At 33.8% G+C, this 19,858-nt stretch overlaps 5 protein-coding genes across 10 annotated transcripts; 2 read left to right on the top strand and 3 right to left on the bottom strand.

Moving 5' to 3' along the window:
• Positions 1-293: 293 nt before the first annotated feature.
• On the top strand, positions 294-2,110 carry LOC107423299 (heavy metal-associated isoprenylated plant protein 5). The gene is made up of 3 exons (XM_048476957.2): positions 294-605; positions 1,552-1,633; positions 1,702-2,110. The coding sequence occupies exons 1-3, from the start codon at positions 294-296 to the stop codon at positions 2,001-2,003; spliced, it is 696 nt and encodes a 231-aa protein (XP_048332914.2). The 3' UTR covers positions 2,004-2,110.
• Positions 2,111-2,358: 248 nt separating this feature from the next.
• Positions 2,359-6,701, bottom strand: LOC107423308 (probable 1-deoxy-D-xylulose-5-phosphate synthase, chloroplastic). Of its 2 annotated transcripts, XM_060815885.1 has the most exons (11): positions 6,227-6,701; positions 5,779-5,907; positions 5,429-5,593; positions 5,177-5,327; positions 4,627-4,898; positions 4,256-4,529; positions 3,818-4,129; positions 3,452-3,729; positions 3,091-3,375; positions 2,846-3,008; positions 2,359-2,516 (listed from the first exon to the last, which is right to left on the bottom strand). In XM_060815885.1, the coding sequence occupies exons 1-10, from the start codon at positions 6,362-6,364 to the stop codon at positions 2,859-2,861; spliced, it is 2,154 nt and encodes a 717-aa protein (XP_060671868.1). In that variant the 5' UTR covers positions 6,365-6,701; the 3' UTR covers positions 2,359-2,516; positions 2,846-2,858. The 2 variants fall into 2 exon arrangements, with proteins under 2 accessions (XP_060671868.1, XP_060671867.1); XM_060815884.1 differs by lacking the exon at positions 2,359-2,516 and having other exon boundaries at positions 2,526-3,008.
• A 1,843-nt stretch (positions 6,702-8,544) lies between these two features.
• Positions 8,545-10,811, bottom strand: LOC107423316 (uncharacterized). Of its 4 annotated transcripts, XM_025075915.3 has the most exons (3): positions 10,619-10,750; positions 9,074-9,214; positions 8,545-8,993 (listed from the first exon to the last, which is right to left on the bottom strand). In XM_025075915.3, exon 3 carries the CDS (start codon positions 8,989-8,991, stop codon positions 8,818-8,820), a length of 174 nt encoding a protein of 57 aa, XP_024931683.2. In that variant the 5' UTR covers positions 8,992-8,993; positions 9,074-9,214; positions 10,619-10,750; the 3' UTR covers positions 8,545-8,817. The 4 variants fall into 4 exon arrangements, with proteins under 4 accessions (XP_024931683.2, XP_048333173.1, XP_048333174.1 ...); XM_048477216.2 differs by lacking the exon at positions 9,074-9,214 and having other exon boundaries at positions 10,619-10,742; XM_048477217.2 differs by lacking the exons at positions 9,074-9,214; positions 10,619-10,750 and adding an exon at positions 9,836-10,591.
• A 96-nt stretch (positions 10,812-10,907) lies between these two features.
• LOC107423313 (NADH dehydrogenase [ubiquinone] 1 alpha subcomplex subunit 8-B) lies at positions 10,908-13,595 on the top strand. 2 transcript variants are annotated; one of them, XM_060815632.1, is made up of 3 exons: positions 10,908-11,050; positions 11,238-11,488; positions 13,283-13,595. In XM_060815632.1, the coding sequence occupies exons 2-3, from the start codon at positions 11,301-11,303 to the stop codon at positions 13,413-13,415; spliced, it is 321 nt and encodes a 106-aa protein (XP_060671615.1). In that variant the 5' UTR covers positions 10,908-11,050; positions 11,238-11,300; the 3' UTR covers positions 13,416-13,595. The 2 variants fall into 2 exon arrangements, with proteins under 2 accessions (XP_060671615.1, XP_015888337.1); XM_016032851.4 differs by having other exon boundaries at positions 10,912-11,050; positions 11,282-11,488.
• Positions 13,596-14,322: 727 nt separating this feature from the next.
• Positions 14,323-17,675, bottom strand: LOC107423311 (serine/arginine-rich SC35-like splicing factor SCL28). Its single transcript, XM_016032847.4, has 7 exons — positions 17,307-17,675; positions 16,991-17,068; positions 16,608-16,772; positions 16,389-16,453; positions 16,206-16,245; positions 14,657-14,869; positions 14,323-14,568 (listed from the first exon to the last, which is right to left on the bottom strand). The coding sequence occupies exons 1-7, from the start codon at positions 17,492-17,494 to the stop codon at positions 14,559-14,561; spliced, it is 759 nt and encodes a 252-aa protein (XP_015888333.2). The 5' UTR covers positions 17,495-17,675; the 3' UTR covers positions 14,323-14,558.
• Positions 17,676-19,858: the final 2,183 nt, after the last annotated feature.

The following is a 19,858-nucleotide window of genomic DNA, read 5'->3' as shown; positions in this document are numbered from 1 at the left end:
TTGGTAAAGGTTGTCGAGGCACCTGTAGTAGGACAAAGGACTTATCCCGATGCCCGCGGACCAATTTACGATGTCTCCGTCACTAACGTTCGTTAAGCAGGCCACGTGAGGTCCTCGTTGGTCAAGGTCCCAAAAGCAAGTGAGTTCTCAAGCTCTCCAGCATTCTCTTTCCTTATAGCCATTGTTAGTTCTGTTCCAGCGATTCCATCTCCTTACCTAGCCTACATAATCTGTCAGATTCAAAGCTGCTGGACATTACAAGGTTCTACAATAACAGTTTTCCAGACATTAACATGGGATATGAAGTGGTGATGGAAGGTGGGAATAATATAATATTGATAGTAACACTTGAGAAGGATATTGAGGAGAGGAAGACAGAAGCAAAAGAACTTGAAGGCCATGGATGGTGGGTTGTGGTTGGTGATACAGAAACCAACTCTTTGCTTGTAATTAAGAAGGTGGTTTTGGTTGTGCAGAGGAAGTTGAAAAAGAAGCTTCAATTTTCTGCTCCTGATGAAGCAGATGCATTTGGGAAGAAATCATCATATAAAGTGTACTTGATGAGTGATTCTTTTATGGGGTGTGATCAGGAATATAGCTTCTCAGTTTGATAATTAAGGTTTAGATGTATCAAAGGTTTTTTATAGCTTAGTTCTAATACAATGTAAAAAGTTCACGTAATTTTTTCCAACAGTTTCATATAATATATATATATATATATGCTACTGGTGTTACTAATATATATATAGTACTGACGTTACTGAATGAATGATTTTTTTGTTTCTAATTGTTTAATGGTTTAGACATATCAAAGTTTTTTTTATAGCTTGGTTCTAACACAACGTAAAAAGTTTAATGTAGTTTTTTCTAACAGTTTGGTGTTACTAAATGATTTTTTTTTTTTTTTTTTTGGTGGTTTCTGATGGTTTATATATATCGAAGTTTCTATATAGCCTGGTTCTGATACAATGTAAAAAGTTTTATGTAAATTTCTCTAAATGTTTCATAAAATATATATACTACTGGTGTTACTAAATGATTTTTTGTTTCTACTGGTTTAATTTGTGTCTTCTTTTATGCAAATTTTGTTTAGAAACTCAGCATTTGAATTTCTTCATCAAAAGGAAACAATGGAATTTTAAAATAAAAATAAAATAAAAAGAAGAAGAGAGACACTAAAGGTTGTGTTGGTTGGTTGAAGAAATTTATATGGCAGTTAAGTAATTTGAAAGGACAAACTAGGGATTTCATTTGTTAATCCGGTTTGCATTTTCGCGTTCCGACCAACGTCCCATTTGACTCAACCGCTATTACCAACCACTCGATTACCAAACTACCCCTCTATTTGTTCCAAACAGTTATCTTTCATCTTTCATGCATCGTTTGTCCTTAGTTTCAACGTACAGTTCCAATGGGAAAGAAAAAGAAAACTGAGGAGGCCAAAGTAAAAAATCTCCATATTTTCCTTTTTTTATATATTGAAAATGAGAACAATTGCATTGTTTTCTTATTTTATAAATTATGTTTTTTTTTTTTTTTTTTTTTTTTTAGGCCTTGGCTGCAGAATTCAAAGTCTCAATGCATTGTAATGCATGTGAAAGGACCGTTGCCAAAGTCATTTCAAAATTCAAAGGTTTATAAAATCGAATTTTATTTCTATTTTATTTTTTTTTTTAATTTTATTTTTTTCTTGCATTTCAGGGGTTGAAAAGTTTGCTACTGACATGAATAAACACAAAGTTGTGGTAATGGGCAAGTTTGATCCACAGAAAGTTTTGAAGAAGTTGAAAAAAAAGACAGGGAAGAAAGTAGAGATTGTTGTTGATCACAAGGGAGAAGATGTACAAAAAGACGGTTCTAATTATGAAGGAGATTTGGCCATGGAGGGAAGAGATTATGTAAAAGCAGTCGATAATCACCCTTTTTGGATAGATTATTGCAAAGAGATGGAATTGCTAATGATGTTTAGTGATGAAAATCCAAATGCATGTCTAATAATGTAGAAGAATTTAAAACTTGCAAATGATTTTTATAATTTTTGCATGGGTTATAAGGGTCGTGGTGATGTTGGATTTTTTTTTTTTTTTTTTTTTTTTGGGGGGGGGGGGGGGGGGGTTGGTTATTGAAAGGGATTGAAAAGTTTACACTTCAATTATGTGGCCTAAAAGCGTTTCAACTTATTTACTGTATATAGATTCAGGAATGAAGACGCAATGTATCATTGTCTCCCACTGACCAAATTCAATGTGGCATTCTTCTTTGATAGCACCAACCATGGAAATATTGGGTCACTAATTCTTTGGTTTGAAACTTCCCAGAGACGTGTGAGAAACTACTGAAATGTGGGTCATAAGCATATACAACAACCAAATTTATATATATTATAATATATATATATATATATATATATCATATGCTATGTGTTGGCAATAAGCAGAGCATGCATTAATCTTTTAATTTGTGAATCACGTCTTGTAGGTGGAAGTGGATCCATGACAGTGTACATCAGGAAGTTTCTGTCAATATCAAAGTGGTGAATAGATAGGTGTCAAAGTCTTATAAAAAGCCTCATGAATTTTTCCAAACTAAAAGTCTCATCCTGATTAGCCCCCACATTTCTTATCAGGATAAACAAATATCCATTGGTTTTCCCTTTTTCTTTTTTTCTTTTTTTTTTTTTTTCACACTGCTTTGGTGCTTTCATTGCTAACCAGATCAATGGGGTATGCTGTGGTCCTGTCCTAATACTTTTCTATACAAAATGGGAAATACCAAACTATTGCATATTGTAAACACAACTTTGTACATTATAATAGGGACGAAACAATAAAAAAAAAGGAAAAACCTTTTGAATCTCTTTAGGACATGATCTCCAGTGCCTCCCTTGTTTGTCCAAGTATATTGAATACTGTTGCTGCAATATGAGAAGGTGTCAGACCAGCTTCTGCCAATTGATCAGCAGGCGAACCGTGGTCAATGTATCGGTCTGGAAGAACCAGTGGTCTCCACTGCAAGTTATGGAAAGAGTTGGTTGAATCTTCTGGTTTTTACACTAAGAAATTTTTGGAAGTTTCAAGACAAATTTTATACCTTTAGATTTCCATCAAGAAGACCATCAAGGGCCAGGAACTGCACAACATGAGATCCAAAGCCTCCAATTGATCCTTCTTCAACTGTAATCAAAACCTCGTGTGATTTTGCAAGGCTGCGGATCAGTGTACGATCCAAAGGTTTGCAAAAACGAGCATCTGCAACTGTTAGCCTCAAGCCATGGCGTTCAACTAAAGATGCTGCAGCTAAACAACTCTGAACTGTTGTTCCATAGCCCAAAAGTGCAACTCTTTCCCCTTCTATCAATATCCTGCCCTTTCCAACCTGTTCAAAAGTTTCACCAAATCAAGAAAAAGACATTTCCATCACTATAGAAGAGATTTCAGGCCAGGAAAGCTACCTCAATAGGAATGCCTTTATTCCCTGGTGGCAATGGAACACCAATTCCATTTCCTCTTGGGTAACGGACGCAACTTGGACGGTCATCTATGGCAGCAGCAGTTGCAACCATGTTGAAAAGCTCTGCCTCATCGGAAGGAGCCATCACCACCATGTTAGGAAGGCATGCCATGAAAGTAACATCAAATGAGCCACAATGTGTAGGACCATCTGCTCCAACTAGTCCAGCTCTGTCCATTGCGAATCTCACTGGAAGCTTCTGCAAATCAACATCATGTACTACCTGCATAAACCACGAAAGATATACTTTAAGCAGATAGTTTAGTGCACAAGCTGAATATGATGGAAGTTGAAGAAGCTATACAACTTGCCTGATCATAGGCCCTCTGCATGAAAGATGAGTAAATTGCACAAAAAGGTTTCAAGCCTTCACATGCCAGACCTGCAGCAAAAGTAACAGCATGCTGTTCTGCTATCCCAACATCAAAACATCTCGTAGGGAACCGGCGAAGGAAGAGATTTAAGCCTGTTCCACCCCCCATGGCAGCATGGATGGCCACAATATCTTTATCTGCCTCTGCTTCTGCAATCAAAGCCTCTGCAAAATATGTTGTATAAGACTGTGTGCTTGCACTGCCTTTGAATTGCTTTCCAGTTGCTGGATCAAACTTTGCAACTCCTGAAAAAGCATATGCAAGTTTAATTTTCTAGTTCCATGATCATTTCTATGAAACATATGCAGACCAAAATAATGTGAATTTTTTTTTGTTTTTTCACCATATTTGAAAACTATAATTGTATATACCATGGTACTTGTCAGCAGCCATCTCTGCATAAGGATACCCCCGACCTTTCTCTGTAACAACGTGGATTAGGACTGGACCTGTTGTTTTCGTGCTTTTAACCTCCTTGAGAATAGAAATGAGATCATCCATGTTGTGACCATCAACTGGACCAATATAATAGAGTCCAAGCTCTTCAAATAATGTTGATCCAGAACCGCTGATCATTCCGCGAGCATATTCATCAACTTTTGCAGCCAGTTCATGGACTGTGCCACCAATTTGTTTAGTAACTCCCTGCAACAATCTCATTCAAAATATAATTAGACTCAAAACTGATCAAAACTTCATAATTGATTAGTTTTCTTTTCTTGATGGTATTGAGAATGCTTACCTTGGCAACCTCTCTTAGTTCTCTGAGCGGTCTGTTTGACTGCAACCTACTGAGAGCACTGCTCAAAGCTCCAACAGGTGGTATAGGCCCATCAAGTGTAGCAGTAGGTAAAGAAACCTGTTTGTTGTCATTAAGAATAATAATCATGTCAGAGTCGAGGTACCCAGCATTGTTCATGGCTTCATAAGCTTGCCCTGCTGTCATGGCACCATCACCTATGACTGCAACAACATTATTCTTTCTTCCCTTTAGATCTCTCCCAACAGCCATACCTGTTTGACAGTAATATCAAAAAGCTTAAAACTGGACGATGAGTTGAACTTGTGATCAACGAAATTGAAATAGAAATATCTAGAAATTGTAGAAATTCAATCACATCTTTGGACTGTAAGTGCCATAGTTTGTGACACAAAAAACACAAACTAAGATGCAATTGTATTCGCTCAGTAATTCTATTGATTTTGAAGCCTGAACACTAAATTCAAAATTCAATGTCTCTTTGGAAAAATGAAAAGTTAATAGTAAAGTCTGGAGAAGAACAGGGAATTACCCAAGCCAGCTGAGATAGTGGTAGAACTATGACCAGTCCCAAAGCAATCGTATTCACTCTCGGAGCGCTTGGTAAATCCTGACAACCCATTTGTCTGCCTTATAGTATGCATCTTATCTCTTCTTCCAGTCAAGATTTTATGAGGGTAAGACTGCAAAATCAATATAAATTACAATCGAATTTTTAGACTCATCTCTAGCAATATTTTCGGGTTTTAATTGTATAATGAACCAAAGAAGGCCAGATTGAAACCTGATGACCAACATCCCATAATATCCTATCTTGAGGAGCATTAAAGACATAATGAAGAGCCACAGTAAGCTCCACAACCCCAAGGCTTGAGCCAAGGTGACCTCCAGTCTTAGAAACATTGAAGATGACATCAGACCTTAGTTCATCCGATAGCTGTTTAAGCTCCTGAACCAATGATTAATATGAAAGTTAAATTAAAATCTTATGCATGGATAATAAGCTCTTCCTGCTATAAGAATAAGCTATAGAGAATTAGCTTTCATTTGGTAGATAATTTAAAAATCTAAGCTAAGAAATAAAGCTCTTCTTGGCAACTAAGCAATATAATGATAAGGATTTTTGTTATGAACCTTGACAGATAGATTTTTCATGTGAATTGGATAGTTTATGGTATCCAAGAGAGGAGTTGGTGGTCTCTGTGAATGATACTCCCCCATCTCTGAAAGTGATGCAAAAACCCCACATGGCCTTTTCCTGACCTGCAGCAAGTCCAAACAAAAAACACCCATATCTTTCACTACAAATTCCTTAACAAATAAAATACAAAAAGAAAATATTATTATCTTATTGGATATTGGGTATTATTCAATAGCAACATCAGCCAGAAAACATAATTCGGAAATCAAAATAAAAACTTCACAACCAAAAAGAAAAGAAAAATAAAAATGAAATAAACAAATGAAATGGACAAAAACCCAACTTTTTATTAACTCGGGTTGGCATTCTTTCAATAACATAACGAATGAGTAACTTTCCTTTTGATTTTACAATACATATATATAATACATATTGTCAAACCTGATTAAACTTGAATCGAGCTAAGCCCAATAGATCTGCTCCCCAAGAAATCTGAGACAAAAAGGAGGTTGACTTCTGAGGATCTGAAGCTGCAGCTCGGCTAAGATGTGAAGGAAATGATAATGTACAAAGCGCCATTACAACCAAAACCAACAAGAAGCACAAAAAGAGAGCTCAATAAGTTGAATTCGAGGTCAAATGAAGAAGAACCCAGAAATGAAACGAAGCACAGTACATGCAGAGACAGAGCAAGAAGAAAAAGAACATCAACAAGAAGAACAACAAAAACAAGTCCCACTGAGAAAGTGCTAGTGATAGTGGCTGTGAAGTTGAATAAATAAAGAGAAGAGAGAGAGAGAGAGAGAGAGAGAGAGAGAGAGGGACAATGCGTGTTGGAAAATGTTGTGTGGTTGACAGTGAGTTTCACTGAAAAGCTCTTAATGAGAATACCAAAATGGCCACTCCAGAAAGACTTTGAACTGTATTGCCTCCATATTTATAGTCTTACCAGCACCAATCTCTCTGGTACAATATAGCAGCTCCTCATTCATTGGGCCACGTCACTAGAAATCACCGTTCGGATAGATTGAGTGATAGATATAAATTATATTAATATTATTTATTTTATCTTATTTTATTTTATTTGTCTTTTTGCTGCTACTGCTGATAAGTTCTAGCACTATTTAGGCCTACAACATCACTGTGTTCTGACTAGACAATGTATATTAGTAAATTTTTTCTTTTTGTTTTACCTCTCTTCTTGGTGGAGGTGGTGGGGGGCTCTAATATCATTTGGTCAATGCCTTTTTGTGGTCTGTATGCAATGACATTTATTATGAATGTTTTTTATTTTATTGTATTATTTTTGTTATTTGTTTCCTTTTCTATTGGTAGTTAAGAGAATAATAATTTTGCATATTGGTTGTGGGAATAGCAAATTTGACTTATGAGACAAAGTGGGTATTCCCAGCAGGCCCAAAAAAAAAAAAAAAAAAAAAAAAAAAAAGAAGAATGAAATTAAGTGGGTATCCATCTACATACTATATTTATTCCACTTTCTATTGAATTGCCATTTAGTCTCTATAATCCTCACAAAAAAAAGTCTCTTGTTATATACCTAAATATAAGGTCTTCATGTTTTAGTGCCTAACTTTTCATAAATTTGTTTATGGACAATAAATTATTATCCATATGGAATCCAAAAAGTTTTCCTTTTAAACAAACACATTTAGGTTAGTTTTTAAATTATCCTTAAAAATTTCTCCAGCAGTTGAATGATGGAACTTCTTGAGCAGTTCTATATCCGTTATAAACTTGACTTTATTTATTAAATAAATAAAACCTGTAAATATTTGACTCTTCAAACTCTTTCTTTTTTTTTTTTTTTTTAAATAGATTCTTTAAATTCTCTTATAAAAATAGACGCACATACAGATAGCGTACATAACTGTGGTGGAAAAACTGAGTTGTGGACCATTTACATCCGATGCAATTAACTACTATATGCTTCATAGATGCCATGATCAAGACATATATATTTTTTGATATATATTCCAACGGAAGGGAACAGATAAAGAGTGATAAACAACATGCTTTCTTCAATTTGAAATGTAAAATTGTATCTTCGAAAGAAAATTCTTTTTATTATTTTTTTTGGCTGATTTAGAAAGGAAATGACAAAAACCAATTCCCTGTCATTGTTTTATATAGGTCCTTGCCCCTGAATGGCAAAACACCTTTGTGAAGCTACATGTGAAATTGACAATGAATGTGAAAAGAAAGATTCAAAATTCTAAAACTTAATATTATTGATAGCAATATCATGTTAGATATCTTTCATGTTACATGCTTTTTGAGGACCATAAATTTGCATGTTCAAAAGAAAAGTCTTTTCACTTGAGTTTTTTGACCTCTAGGATTGTGATTGATGCAGAAATGCGCAATTCTATACAAAAATAAGGTCGGTTCCATTTGTGCGGATTAGATTCTGCAATTTGACAGGTTAGATTAAACCAATTTGAATCCTTTCATTTTTGGAAAAAGAAAAAAAAAAATTGTTTAAGAATTTTCCATTATTTTAAACCAAACCCACTTCACCAACAAAATTTTTTATTTAAAAAAAAAAAAGAGTACTTCATTTCTTTTATATATATATATATATATATATATTTCATTCTTTTAAAGAAAAATAATGATTGGCAAAAACCAGCTTTAATCTTATACGGAAGAAAACCTATATATCTTGTTTTCATATTCTTTCACTGGGATAATTGGGAATTCAATAATGCAAAGCCTGCAATAATTCAGGCTCCTCCAAGTCTAAAAGACAACTTTTTTTTATCCATCATGGTTTATCGATCCTTCATGTAGTATTCGTTGTCAATCAAATCATCTGAATCAAACTAGAAGACCCTCCATATTTTCGATCTATGAGGCATGATTTCGAACGCCCAAGACTAGTCAAATCAAATAAACTAAAAAAAAAGAAAATTTGATACAAAATGTCTGCATGACACAACAATGGCATTATTGATCCAAACTTCCCAAATGACGGAGTACATGACAAGATCTAGACTGATGAAACTGCTCACTCATTTCATTTTTGCTTCAGTGAATAAAACATGACGGTTTACTCGGGGGTCAAATTTTCGGAACTCAAGCTTCTCTACCATCCTAGAAGGCTTCTTCTTGACGTAGAAAAAACCAGTCCCAGCAGCTGAGACAAGCCTGATGAACAACGTAGCCTTCTTCTTCTTGTCACCCATTTCTGAATTCAAATAGAAGAAGCTAATCAAACAAACCTTAGAAAACACATTTCATGATAATAAAAACAGAATTTGGCAGCACATTTTTGTTCAACTAGACTCATCCATCAGCATCAAACATGCATTGACTATATACAGGTCGACTTTGAAATATCAAATAAGTTGCAAAGCAAATCACAAATCGTGTAGTTAAACGTAGCCTTCTTCTTCTTGTCACCCATTTCTGAATTCAAATAGAAGAAGCTAATCAAACAAACCTTAGAAAACACGTTTCATGATAATAAAAACAGAATTTGGCAGCACATTTTTGTTCAACTAGAATCATCCATCAGCATCAAACATGCATTAACTATATACAGGTTGACCTTTGAAATATCAAATAAGTTGCAAAGCAAATTACAAATTGTGTAGTTAAACTTCCTAATCGGCCTTGCACATTAATAAAAGAGGACCCCCCCAAAAAAAAAAAAAAAAAAAAAAAAAAGAAGCACTTTCTAACCCAACCCAAAATGTTGTAGGCGCCCTATAAACTAAGGCATCCCAATGAGGTTGATGAATCTATCAAGTTCTATTAACCATAATTTTTAATTATACAAGCACCCCACCCTTGCCCAATGAAAAACAAACCCTTAGTGAATGAGAACTGAGAAATCAGGTTTTGATAATCATACAACAAAAGCAAATAAACTTGGAGGAACTCTTAAAAATAGGCATACAAGCAAAAGCTCTTTACACTCACAAGATTCAGGAAACCATTTGAACTTCAAAACAACAAGAACACATAGCTGTAACACGACTCAAAATTCAATCTGCCAAGATTCTAAGTACTTTGCTGTGAATTTACCTCAAATGCAATCATACCGAAATGTAATATCTTCAACAACTCATACATATATACGTAGTTATGTATCTATTCATCCTCCGCTCAAGTAGTTCTTCGTGGGTAGTTAATATGGGATGAAAGCTTACCTAGTAAATGACACTCATATAGTCATATACCTCAAACTTCTTCTAACCATGAGCATTGATTACAAGATATACTTCATATTAACTACCTATTGAATCCTGAATTACTACAAAAGCTAACATACATATGCACTCCAAATACTAAAGTAATCTTTTAGCAACTAGATACAAGATTTTTACATGATAATGGCTACCCAAATAAGAACACAAAAGCTACGGCAAACAATTTTCTACCACCATAAACTAATTTAATTAGCTTAAAAATATTCAAAATGCAAACCATGAAATTAATGCTCTCTCCCAACAAAGTAACAAGATTCTGAAAAACGACTCCCTTTTACAAGCTAGGAAAGCAAATGGGTTTTGCGCATACTGCGGATTACTTCGAAAATGTAAAAAAGATCTTGTCTTTTTAACTTCGGAGGTCAATAAATAAACATAATTGAACCCCAACCAAAATCCCATTTACCACTTAGAAGTAATCTGGGTCTTGAAAACAAATAACACAAACAACCAAGGAAACAACTGATTAAAACAGAAACACTTTCCCTAAGAATTCGAACAAATAATTTTACGCATCATCTAGATTAGGAAAAACATATACCAAATGAATAAAGCAGATTTAAAAATAGATAAATAAATTGAAAGTGAGAAAATTTACAACAGCCGGGGTCGGAAAATGAGAATTGGAAAGAGAAAGGAGCCACAGAATGGACCTGGTTATTTGTCTTGGCCAAGCCGACGAGTAGAGAAATATTACTGAGAGCAGAGACTCGGAGACAAAGCTCGTAACTTTGCTAGGGATATAGCGGGTACAGTCGTTTTGAGAATTTCATGGAGGGTAATTCCGTAATTTTATGCCAGTGCGGACCGTAGCATTCGGTAATTTTATTCAGCACGCTCGAAATCCTAAATCCTAATGTTTACCAACACGGCGCACGTTTGCATTCCATAGTTTTTCCACTAATCTCCAAAATCACCTCCTCACTGTGCCCTAACACTCTTCCCCTCTCTTCTCTCTCTCTCTCTCTCTCTCTCTCTCTCTCTCTCTCTCGCTAAGCTCAGCAAAACCCCATTCAACTAAAGACTGAAGGTATAGTCTTTTCTTGTAAATTGATATATGTTTATATATATATATATATATATTTGAGTTTTTTTTTTTTTTTCTCCCCCAATTCTCTGTATGTTTCCCGGGAAAATCAAAGTGTTCCAATTGCTTTTTTTTTTTTTTTTTTTGGTGTTTCGTTCACTTTCTCGGGAACCAAACGGATGGAATGTAGATTGTGCTTAACGAAATTTTCGATCTTTTTTACACCAATGGTAGCAAGATCGAATTTTTGGGTATGGCGGGCACTGTGGATGCTGCTGGAGATCCGATCCCAACATCGGCGGTGCTGATGGCGTCGTCTAAGCACATAGCGTTCAAATGCCAAGCAGAGAACGTGGAATTCATCAAGTGCAAGAAGAAGGACCCTAACCCCGAGAAATGCCTCGAAAAAGGCAAACAAGTCACTCGCTGCGTCCTTGGCCTGTAAGTGCCCACCAAAAATAAATAAATAAATAAAAAATATTGATCCCATTTGCCTCTCTTTTTTACTGATTTTAAAATGTATTAAATGTTTTATGATCCTCCATATTACGAATTCATTTTGATTGTTTGTTGGTTGGTTGCTGAGAAAATGCTAGAAAATATAAAGGATATTGGAATGCTGAGGCCCCAATTATCATAATTCCCAACTCAAAAAAAGTTGATCGTTTATGCAAAATATTAGAAATTTATATTCTGCTTCAGAAATTCAGTTTTGTTATGAATTAAGTTTAGAGCTCAAATTTATAGAAAGAAGAAGTGGAACTAAAATGAGTTTCGGGGGTTTCCCAATAAAGGAGTATCATGGTAGGAGACATGATTTCAAACGAGTTAACTCCCCCCCTGCTTATGCTTTGACACTTTTTTATTTGTGTATAGAGTTCTTGTAGCTGATACTCCAACTTTTTTCTTCAGTCAGGTTCTTGGCACATTCTTAAGGTTCTATAATCATGATCTTAGATATTGTGAGGATAAATGTCAATCAACTTGATTAAATGGGGGAAAACATATTTATAGTGTAATAGCTTTGCCTAAATCTGCAAAAAACTTATTTTGGTTTATCTTTAATCCATCATATCTTCATGTAGAATGATATCGTCTGGCCTCCATTAGAATGAATTGGCACATTCTTAAGGTTCCATAATCATCATTTTCATAGAGAGAAATTGTGAGGATAAATTTCAATCATCTTGATTAGATATGGGGGAAAAAGATATTTATTGTGTAATAGCTTTACATAAATCTGCTAAACATATTTTAGTTATCTTTTATCTATCACATCTTCATGTAGAATGATATTGTCTAGAAACCTTGAACTAAATTTAGCCAAAACAACACCAGCCCCAGGTAACAGATCTAGAAGGCTAGCTTTCTAGTTCGGTTTTTATTGTATTAATTTCATGTTTTCGTTTACAGCTGAGCCTACCACTCATACCCTTCGGCTGAAATTAGTAAATACAAGGTTTGTTTGCTGCTAATTATTTGAATCTCATGCTTGAAGTGCCATAAGTATTGAAAGCATATATTGCTTGCTGGCTGCTAGGATGCTGTCTGAACTACTATTTTATAAAGGGATATGTACCTTTTAAAGCTCTTGGGATCATGCAGCATTGATGATCTCGTGGAATGCAACCTAGAAAGATACTTTTAGCTATTATGGTTAGATGCTCCACTTAAATGATAAGTATATATAGAACTTAGGATCCTGTATAGCTTCATGAGAAATGTAAATGATACTTTTAAAGTTAATATGTTTTAAACAAGCTATTCGTTAAACTAAATAATCTTGGTTGTTCTCTATCTATGTCAGATATAGTAAAACCATAGATCAGATCTAGTAAAACCATAAATTACCACATTCATTTGTCTCGTGACTTTCAATAGCAGCCTTGAGTTCAGACTAGTTTCTAAGAATGGCCTTTCTTCTGTAAGTTTGTGTGTTTCCTCTAGGTGACATGCATTCTGCTTCACATTCTCAATTTAGTCATAAAATTCATAACTCATATGGAAAGTTGCGCCATATTTTGTTTTTGTTTTTTACCAACTGCACAATGTTTAGTAGGTTCTGCATTCCTACTGCTGCAAGTAAAATATGTCTAAATCCATGTAGAAAACACACCATGTATTATACAGAGCACATATAACTACACCTTCTTTCCCATTAAACGTCACAGAAACACGAAGTAGAAAGTTACTGTTAGTTGCTCTTCTAAAATGAGGGAATTCTTGATACTGCAGGTTGAGAGATCTTCATCAGAGGTGCACAAAAGAGATGGATGCTTATGTTGGATGCATGTATTACAACACAAATGAGTTTGATTTATGTCGCAAAGAGCAGCAAGCATTTGAGAAAGCATGCCCTTTGGACTAAAATCATTACATTTAATCCCATGGTTAAATAATACGGGAGCTTTCCGATGAGCAAAGCACTGATGTTGCAAATACTTTGAATGTAGTTTGAATGCAATTTGTTTCTTGAAATGATTTGTCAATCTCTTTGTATGTTCAGATTTTTAATGGGAAATGCTTCTATGCATGACAACCTTTTGCATCTGTTTTTTTTTTTTTTTTTTTTTTTTTTTTAAAGCATAATTTGTGAAGTTGATCAATGTTTTGCATTTACCATGGGAAAGTGGGCTTTTGGCATTTGCTCTATGTGCATAACTGTGACCTCTAACATCAAGAACTTCATAAAGCCACATCCTATATCAAAATGATATATGTACAATATGATTTTTTTTTTTTTGTACTTTTTTTAAATCTCTCTCGTAGATTGGAAGCCTATTTACCATAATAATAATGAAAAAGCCCAATGGTAGCCAAACCGAGTGAAACCGCCACTTATGCAAATCTTATTCATCTGACTTTGCCATTGAGCCTGGTGATATACATGATACTACAGGTATCAATTTTTTCTACCAAAATTTTTATTACAAATTTTGATAACCTATTATTTGGCAATTTTTAAGGGTTGCTGAATTAATACTATCTGGCAAAACCAATAAAAGAGATACCAAATCACTAAGATATTAATAATAATAATATAATAACCAACATTATTTTTATTTACGGGTATTTGATCTAAAAGCATTTACACTTTAATCTCCTTTTCGATTGTACAAAACCTTAAAATTCATTGAATTAATTTTTTTCATCTCCCATTTCAATAATTAATTCCATGCTTGTAAATCAATATCACTTTAAAGCATGCGCACACGAGAAATCTATGTTTGAGAAAACACTATAGTGCCAGCAACCATCCATCCACAAACAAAAGATCGTCAACAACAATGATTAATAAACTCCATGAAATCTTACATTCCAACTTAGTAAAAATTCCAAAGTTAAAATCCATTAAACTTAAAACATAAAGGGATGTAATTAACAGTACTAACTACCAATTGCTTCATGCCTAACTAAGATACCAACTACGTTATCCAGCTAAAATGCCCAAGATAATAGTCTGCATCCGAACCAAGATTGGCACCAGCAACAGCAACATGTTGAGCAAACATCAGCAAGGACTATACATGAAGAAATCAAATAAATAATCACCCCAAAAGAAATGGAAGTATTAGCTTGATCATTGATAGGAAATGGAGGAGTACATACCTGTATGATCGCGACCGAGACCTAGAAGGACTGTGACTCTTACCCCTTGGACTCCTTGACCTGCTGGGCGCATACTCCCTCTCATCAGAGGGGCTCCTACCATTCTCTCTTGGACTTGGTGACCTCCTGTAGTCTCTCTCAACATGTGGAGGGGAACGTGAAGTTGATCTGGAGCGAACAGGAGACCTATAATCATCCCTAGCCCTCCGGTCCCTTTACATTGGCAAGAGAAGACAGAATTCAAAATACATTCATTACTAAGCTTGCCAACAAAATAAGATAATTCCAGAATAATTTAAACACACCAAATCTCTTGTTTTCAGAAAGAAACACATTCTCATATTCCAAGCATAAGCAATTTTTGCACAAAGTCACAAATAATAAAATCAAATTGGTTGTCAAATAATAGAAATCCTACTTGCATCCTCTTCAAATCCGATCAATCAAAATATGACCTTTACCTGAACCTTTTCAAGGTTTCTGAACAAAAAATATGACACTTGGTCCAAACACTGAGAGTTATGCTTTATACTGAAGTACTTGATCAGCATCTGACAACTTCATGGCCCTCTTTGCCCCAACTTTCTAAAACCTTTTTTATCTTTTCGTTGGACAATGTCACCATACCTCTACCAGTAAAAACTTTGAATGGCTTCCCATCTTTGAAGATGATTTCTTTCTTTGGCCAACTATAAGCTCTATATTCTTTAATAACTGGATCGTATATGCAAAACAAGATATCAAATTTAACTTTTTTACTAAAATAATTACTTTAACAGTCTATAAAGAAAATGAAAAATGTACTATTATGAGTGCCAAACATCTCTCAGGACAAGTTTGGCTGGTCAGTTCATTCAACTTTAGCAAACCTTGCAAAACTAGAAGATAAAATAATTTGAAAGTCCATGCAAGTTGTAGAACCGGTGTAGGTGAGATTATAAATAATACTTATGGAAAGGCTTTAGTAGAAAAGTAAGCAAGTTGCCGATCACTGTTATGATCTCTTTTCTCGTTAATCTTTATTAATCCAGAAGTCTTTAAAGTCTCCTTTTCACTTTAATATCTGCATAAACAAGGCCACCAGCAGATATTATATAATTCATTGTTCACCTCGTATACATATATATATATATATATACACACAAATCCAGGAGACAACAACCTCTATAAATCAAACAGTTTTCGTTACCTAACTTCAGGGAAAAAAAAAACCCTATCAGTTGTTTGGTAAGAGGTCATCAAGATAGAAGAGCATGTAAAATGCAACAAACAGTTTGTGACTACCAACCAAAACCAATATACAGAATCATGTTTTACCAAAGAATTATCAATAGAAAACACAAAACAAGTTAGCAAATAGTCTAAATGATGGATGGATATCTCATTAAGAAATCAATCAAGTGCTCTAACATAAAAATAAAATGGACGGGACTGAAGTTCATAAATGTTTGAACAAGTCCTACTTTCTAACTACCATCATGAAAATGTAACAAGAAAGTATGATAATCCTTAAGCAGAGAAAAAATATTAATGCCAATAAAATCCAAACCTTGAATCACGCCTAGCAGGTGAAGGTGACCGTGAGTAAGCTGGGAACAAAGAACAAAGAACAAAGAAACACCAATGAAAATTCAGCAGAACATTGAAGAAAATAAAACAGTTCCGTAAATACTTGAATACATCTTGTTTTTTTGCAAGTTGAATTAAATGCCAAGAGAAAGTCAAGACTGACAATGATATCGGCGTCTTGGGGACCTCGGTGAAGTTCTCCTCCTGGAGCTTCCACCATACCGACTACTGTAGAAGAAGAAAGAAGAAAAAGAAAAAAATGAGTCAACTATTATAACATAGATTTGTTCCACTTAATCAGAGAAGTTTATTATTAAAATTGAATACAAAGAAGGGGAAAAAAAATAATAATAATAAAAAATAAAAATTGAAACTTGTATACCTTATGCGAGAAGTTGAACGCATTTCTTGAGGAGTTTTCCTGTTCTCCTCAGCAAACACGATTCTTATCTCACGCCCACCGATAACAGTATGGTTTAGATGTTGTTTTGCTTCAGAAGCATCTTCAGCATATCGATATTTCACAAACCCAAAGCCCCTTGGTTCCCTATAAATTCAAATATATCAAACACAAAAGGCTCCAATTAAGTAAAAACAAAGGGCTTGTCTGTGTTGTATTGTAAAAGAAGTATATTATTTTTTATCTTTCATCCAAATAAAAATAATAATAACAATAACAAGCAAACAGAATTTCTCATTCAAAATTAGTTACTTTAAGTGTTTGGAATAATGAGAACTAAAACATAATATAAATTAGAGACATACCCAGTGTAGTAATTCTTTGGTAGATAAACATCCTTCACAGGACCATACCGTTCAAATGGAATCCTAAGATCTTCAGGCCTGTAATACATAGATAAAAATCAAATTAAAAAATATAATAAAATAAAATAAATACTGCAAATTATACGAATGACTCAATGAACCACCTAAAATATACTCACTTCTACTTGGTTCTTTATTTTCCCTTCTATCTTTTTTTTTTTTTTTTCCCTGCTTGGATTCTACCAACCTAATTGCGAAAACAAGCAATAAAAAAAAAAAAAAAACCAAAATAAGGGACCGAGAGAGAAAAAGAAACCTAGCATCCAGAGGGAGATTGCGAACGAGCAAGCCAGAAGGAGCAGGTGAGCGACGGTCCCTGTGAGACCTGCTGTCACGGTAACGATCGCGAGGTTGTTCGTCATCGTATCGCTTGCGTCCACGTGGCGGGGTTCTGCTTCGGTGACGAGGGCTATAGCTTCTACTCCGGCTTCTGTACCTCGCCATTCTCTGCCTCTTCAAACTGCTTTATGGATTCCAAACAAAACCCTAACCCTAACCCTCTCGCTGCTGTCCCTGTGGTTGGTTCGTGAAGTTTTTTTTCCCCAAAGCTTGGAATTTGGAGGGACGACAAGAATTGAGTGCCAAAACGAAGACTTCGAAAACCAGTAGTCTACTTTTCCTCCAGTATTAAACAAAACCCTGGGTATTTAATTAGATTCCCACCGCTATTGGGCCAACTATATTATAGCCCATTTGGTATTCGAATGGGCTCAAGCCCGTATGCTTAAACAATCTGACATGGTAAGGCCCAGACAATGACCAAACATTTGGCCTCCAACAAAATCACTTTCTGTTAATTTAATAAAACTTTGTTTTTTAAATAATTACTTCATTCGTGTTAATTTAATGTAGTTAGTTATCTTATATGTAATATATGAGTAAGAGTTGTAGTCTGAGTTATATTTTTTGTAACTGTAAATTTTTCTAGGAAACAAAAATGAAATATTTTAAATTTCATTCATTGTGGAAAAAATAAATAAATAAATAAATAACATAAACTTAATTAATAAGAATGTATATGGTTTTTTTTTTTTTTCTCATTGAAATGTCTAAAGATTTGTTTCTCTGTTCCTAATTATATATAAAAGCATTAACTTTTTTTTGCTGAAAAAGCATTAACTCTTTTTCTTTTCTTTTAGAAAAAATAAATATAAAACAAAATTGATATTTTCAGGCATGGAAAATGAGAAGGAAAACATTGATTGAAAGTGATACGCAGGTCACTGGGATCCATATATTATGAGTTCTCTGTTTGGTTTTGGCTACAAATTATGAGCTCATTTTTTTTTTTAATTTTTTTGGGGTTAAATACAAATTATGAGTTCATTTATGGTGAAACTAAAATACAATCATTGTGTATACTGAGACAGATACGGTTCACATGGTGTTGTCACACAAAAAGTTTTGCTGGATCTCATGTGGGTTGGACCTAAATGTGAGCAAAGTTATTCCCAGCAGCCAAAACCCACAAACTCATTCTGGCTTTAGCTATCACTCAAAGGTCATCTATTTGATTTTTTTTTTTTTTTTTTTTGGGTGAATAATTTGAAAATTGTTGTCTATCTGCTATTTTTGCTGTTTCTTTTTTTTTTTTTTTTTTTTTTTTTTTTTTTTGTAAATTGCAAACTTGAATTGTGAATTTGTACCGAACGCCACACATATGTAGTTTGTCTTTTTTTATTTACCAAAAAAAAAAAAAAAGTGTAGTTTGTCTTTTTTCAATAAAAACATATGCTTCTAACTCCATTACTCCATGTCGACTATTTGCATATTGTTATCCATGTTTTTATTTATATTATAAGCAAACAAAAATTGTATCTAAACGTTAAGCATATAATTTTGTCCATCCTACATATATATATATATATATATGTGTGTGTGTGAGTGTGTGTATATATTTGTGTTGCTAAATAACCCATATGCATTATAAAATACATTAATACAATAAGCAAAAAAATTCATTTTGGATCAAACATATTTGCTAAAAGAAAAGAGGGATTATTCATAGCATTTATACAAATTGGTTGTGAAATTTATATTAACCAAATGACTCAAATTATTGATGATTTAAACAGGTTAACTAACATGGCATGTAAAATCCATAAAAAAAAAGGGCACAAAATAAATAAATAAAAAATATTTTGTAATTTATTATTCTTGTTGAAAGAAAACATAATGGAAATTGAGGAATTCAAATTATGACTATCATCCATTAAAAAAACCACAAAAAAAAAAAAAACAAAAAAACCGTACACTATCCCACTTAAAGAATATTCTGTAGTATTATCTCTTTTTTATTTTTTTCTCAATTTTTTAATTTTCTCATGCGGCCGTCCTTGATCATCTTTTTTAAAATAATAATAATAATTAATTGAATCCAAAGCCTAAACATACATTCCAAATATTTTATCATTAGATAAAATCCTCAGAATGAATTCTTAATGATTTTTCTTTTTTTTTTCTTTTTTTGTTGGTGAATTCCTTGATCATCCTCTTGATTGCACGATTGGTTTGTGTTTTCAAAAGTCTAAAAGGATTATATAAACACCGCTTTAACTTATAGATAATAATAACTAATAATGATTGATATTAGTTTATTCAAAAATACAAAATAGAGTATGATAATAAATTCACCACTTGCGATAGGACAAAAAGGTTTTGGGCTAAATTTATATTTACTTGTTTGTTTATTTAATATAATCTCATGTGTTCGTTGAACAAACTTATAAGATGGAATCTTTAAACATTAAATATACATTTTTTCTCCAGAAAATGAGTGATTAAGAAACATTCATTATCAGCCACAGA

The sequence above is a fragment of the Ziziphus jujuba genome, chromosome 3 (genome assembly GCF_031755915.1).
Source record: "Ziziphus jujuba cultivar Dongzao chromosome 3, ASM3175591v1".
Lineage (NCBI taxonomy): Eukaryota > Viridiplantae > Streptophyta > Magnoliopsida > Rosales > Rhamnaceae > Ziziphus > Ziziphus jujuba.
Note: the sequence above shows the minus strand (reverse complement) of the source record. Positions and strands in the feature narration are given on the sequence as shown.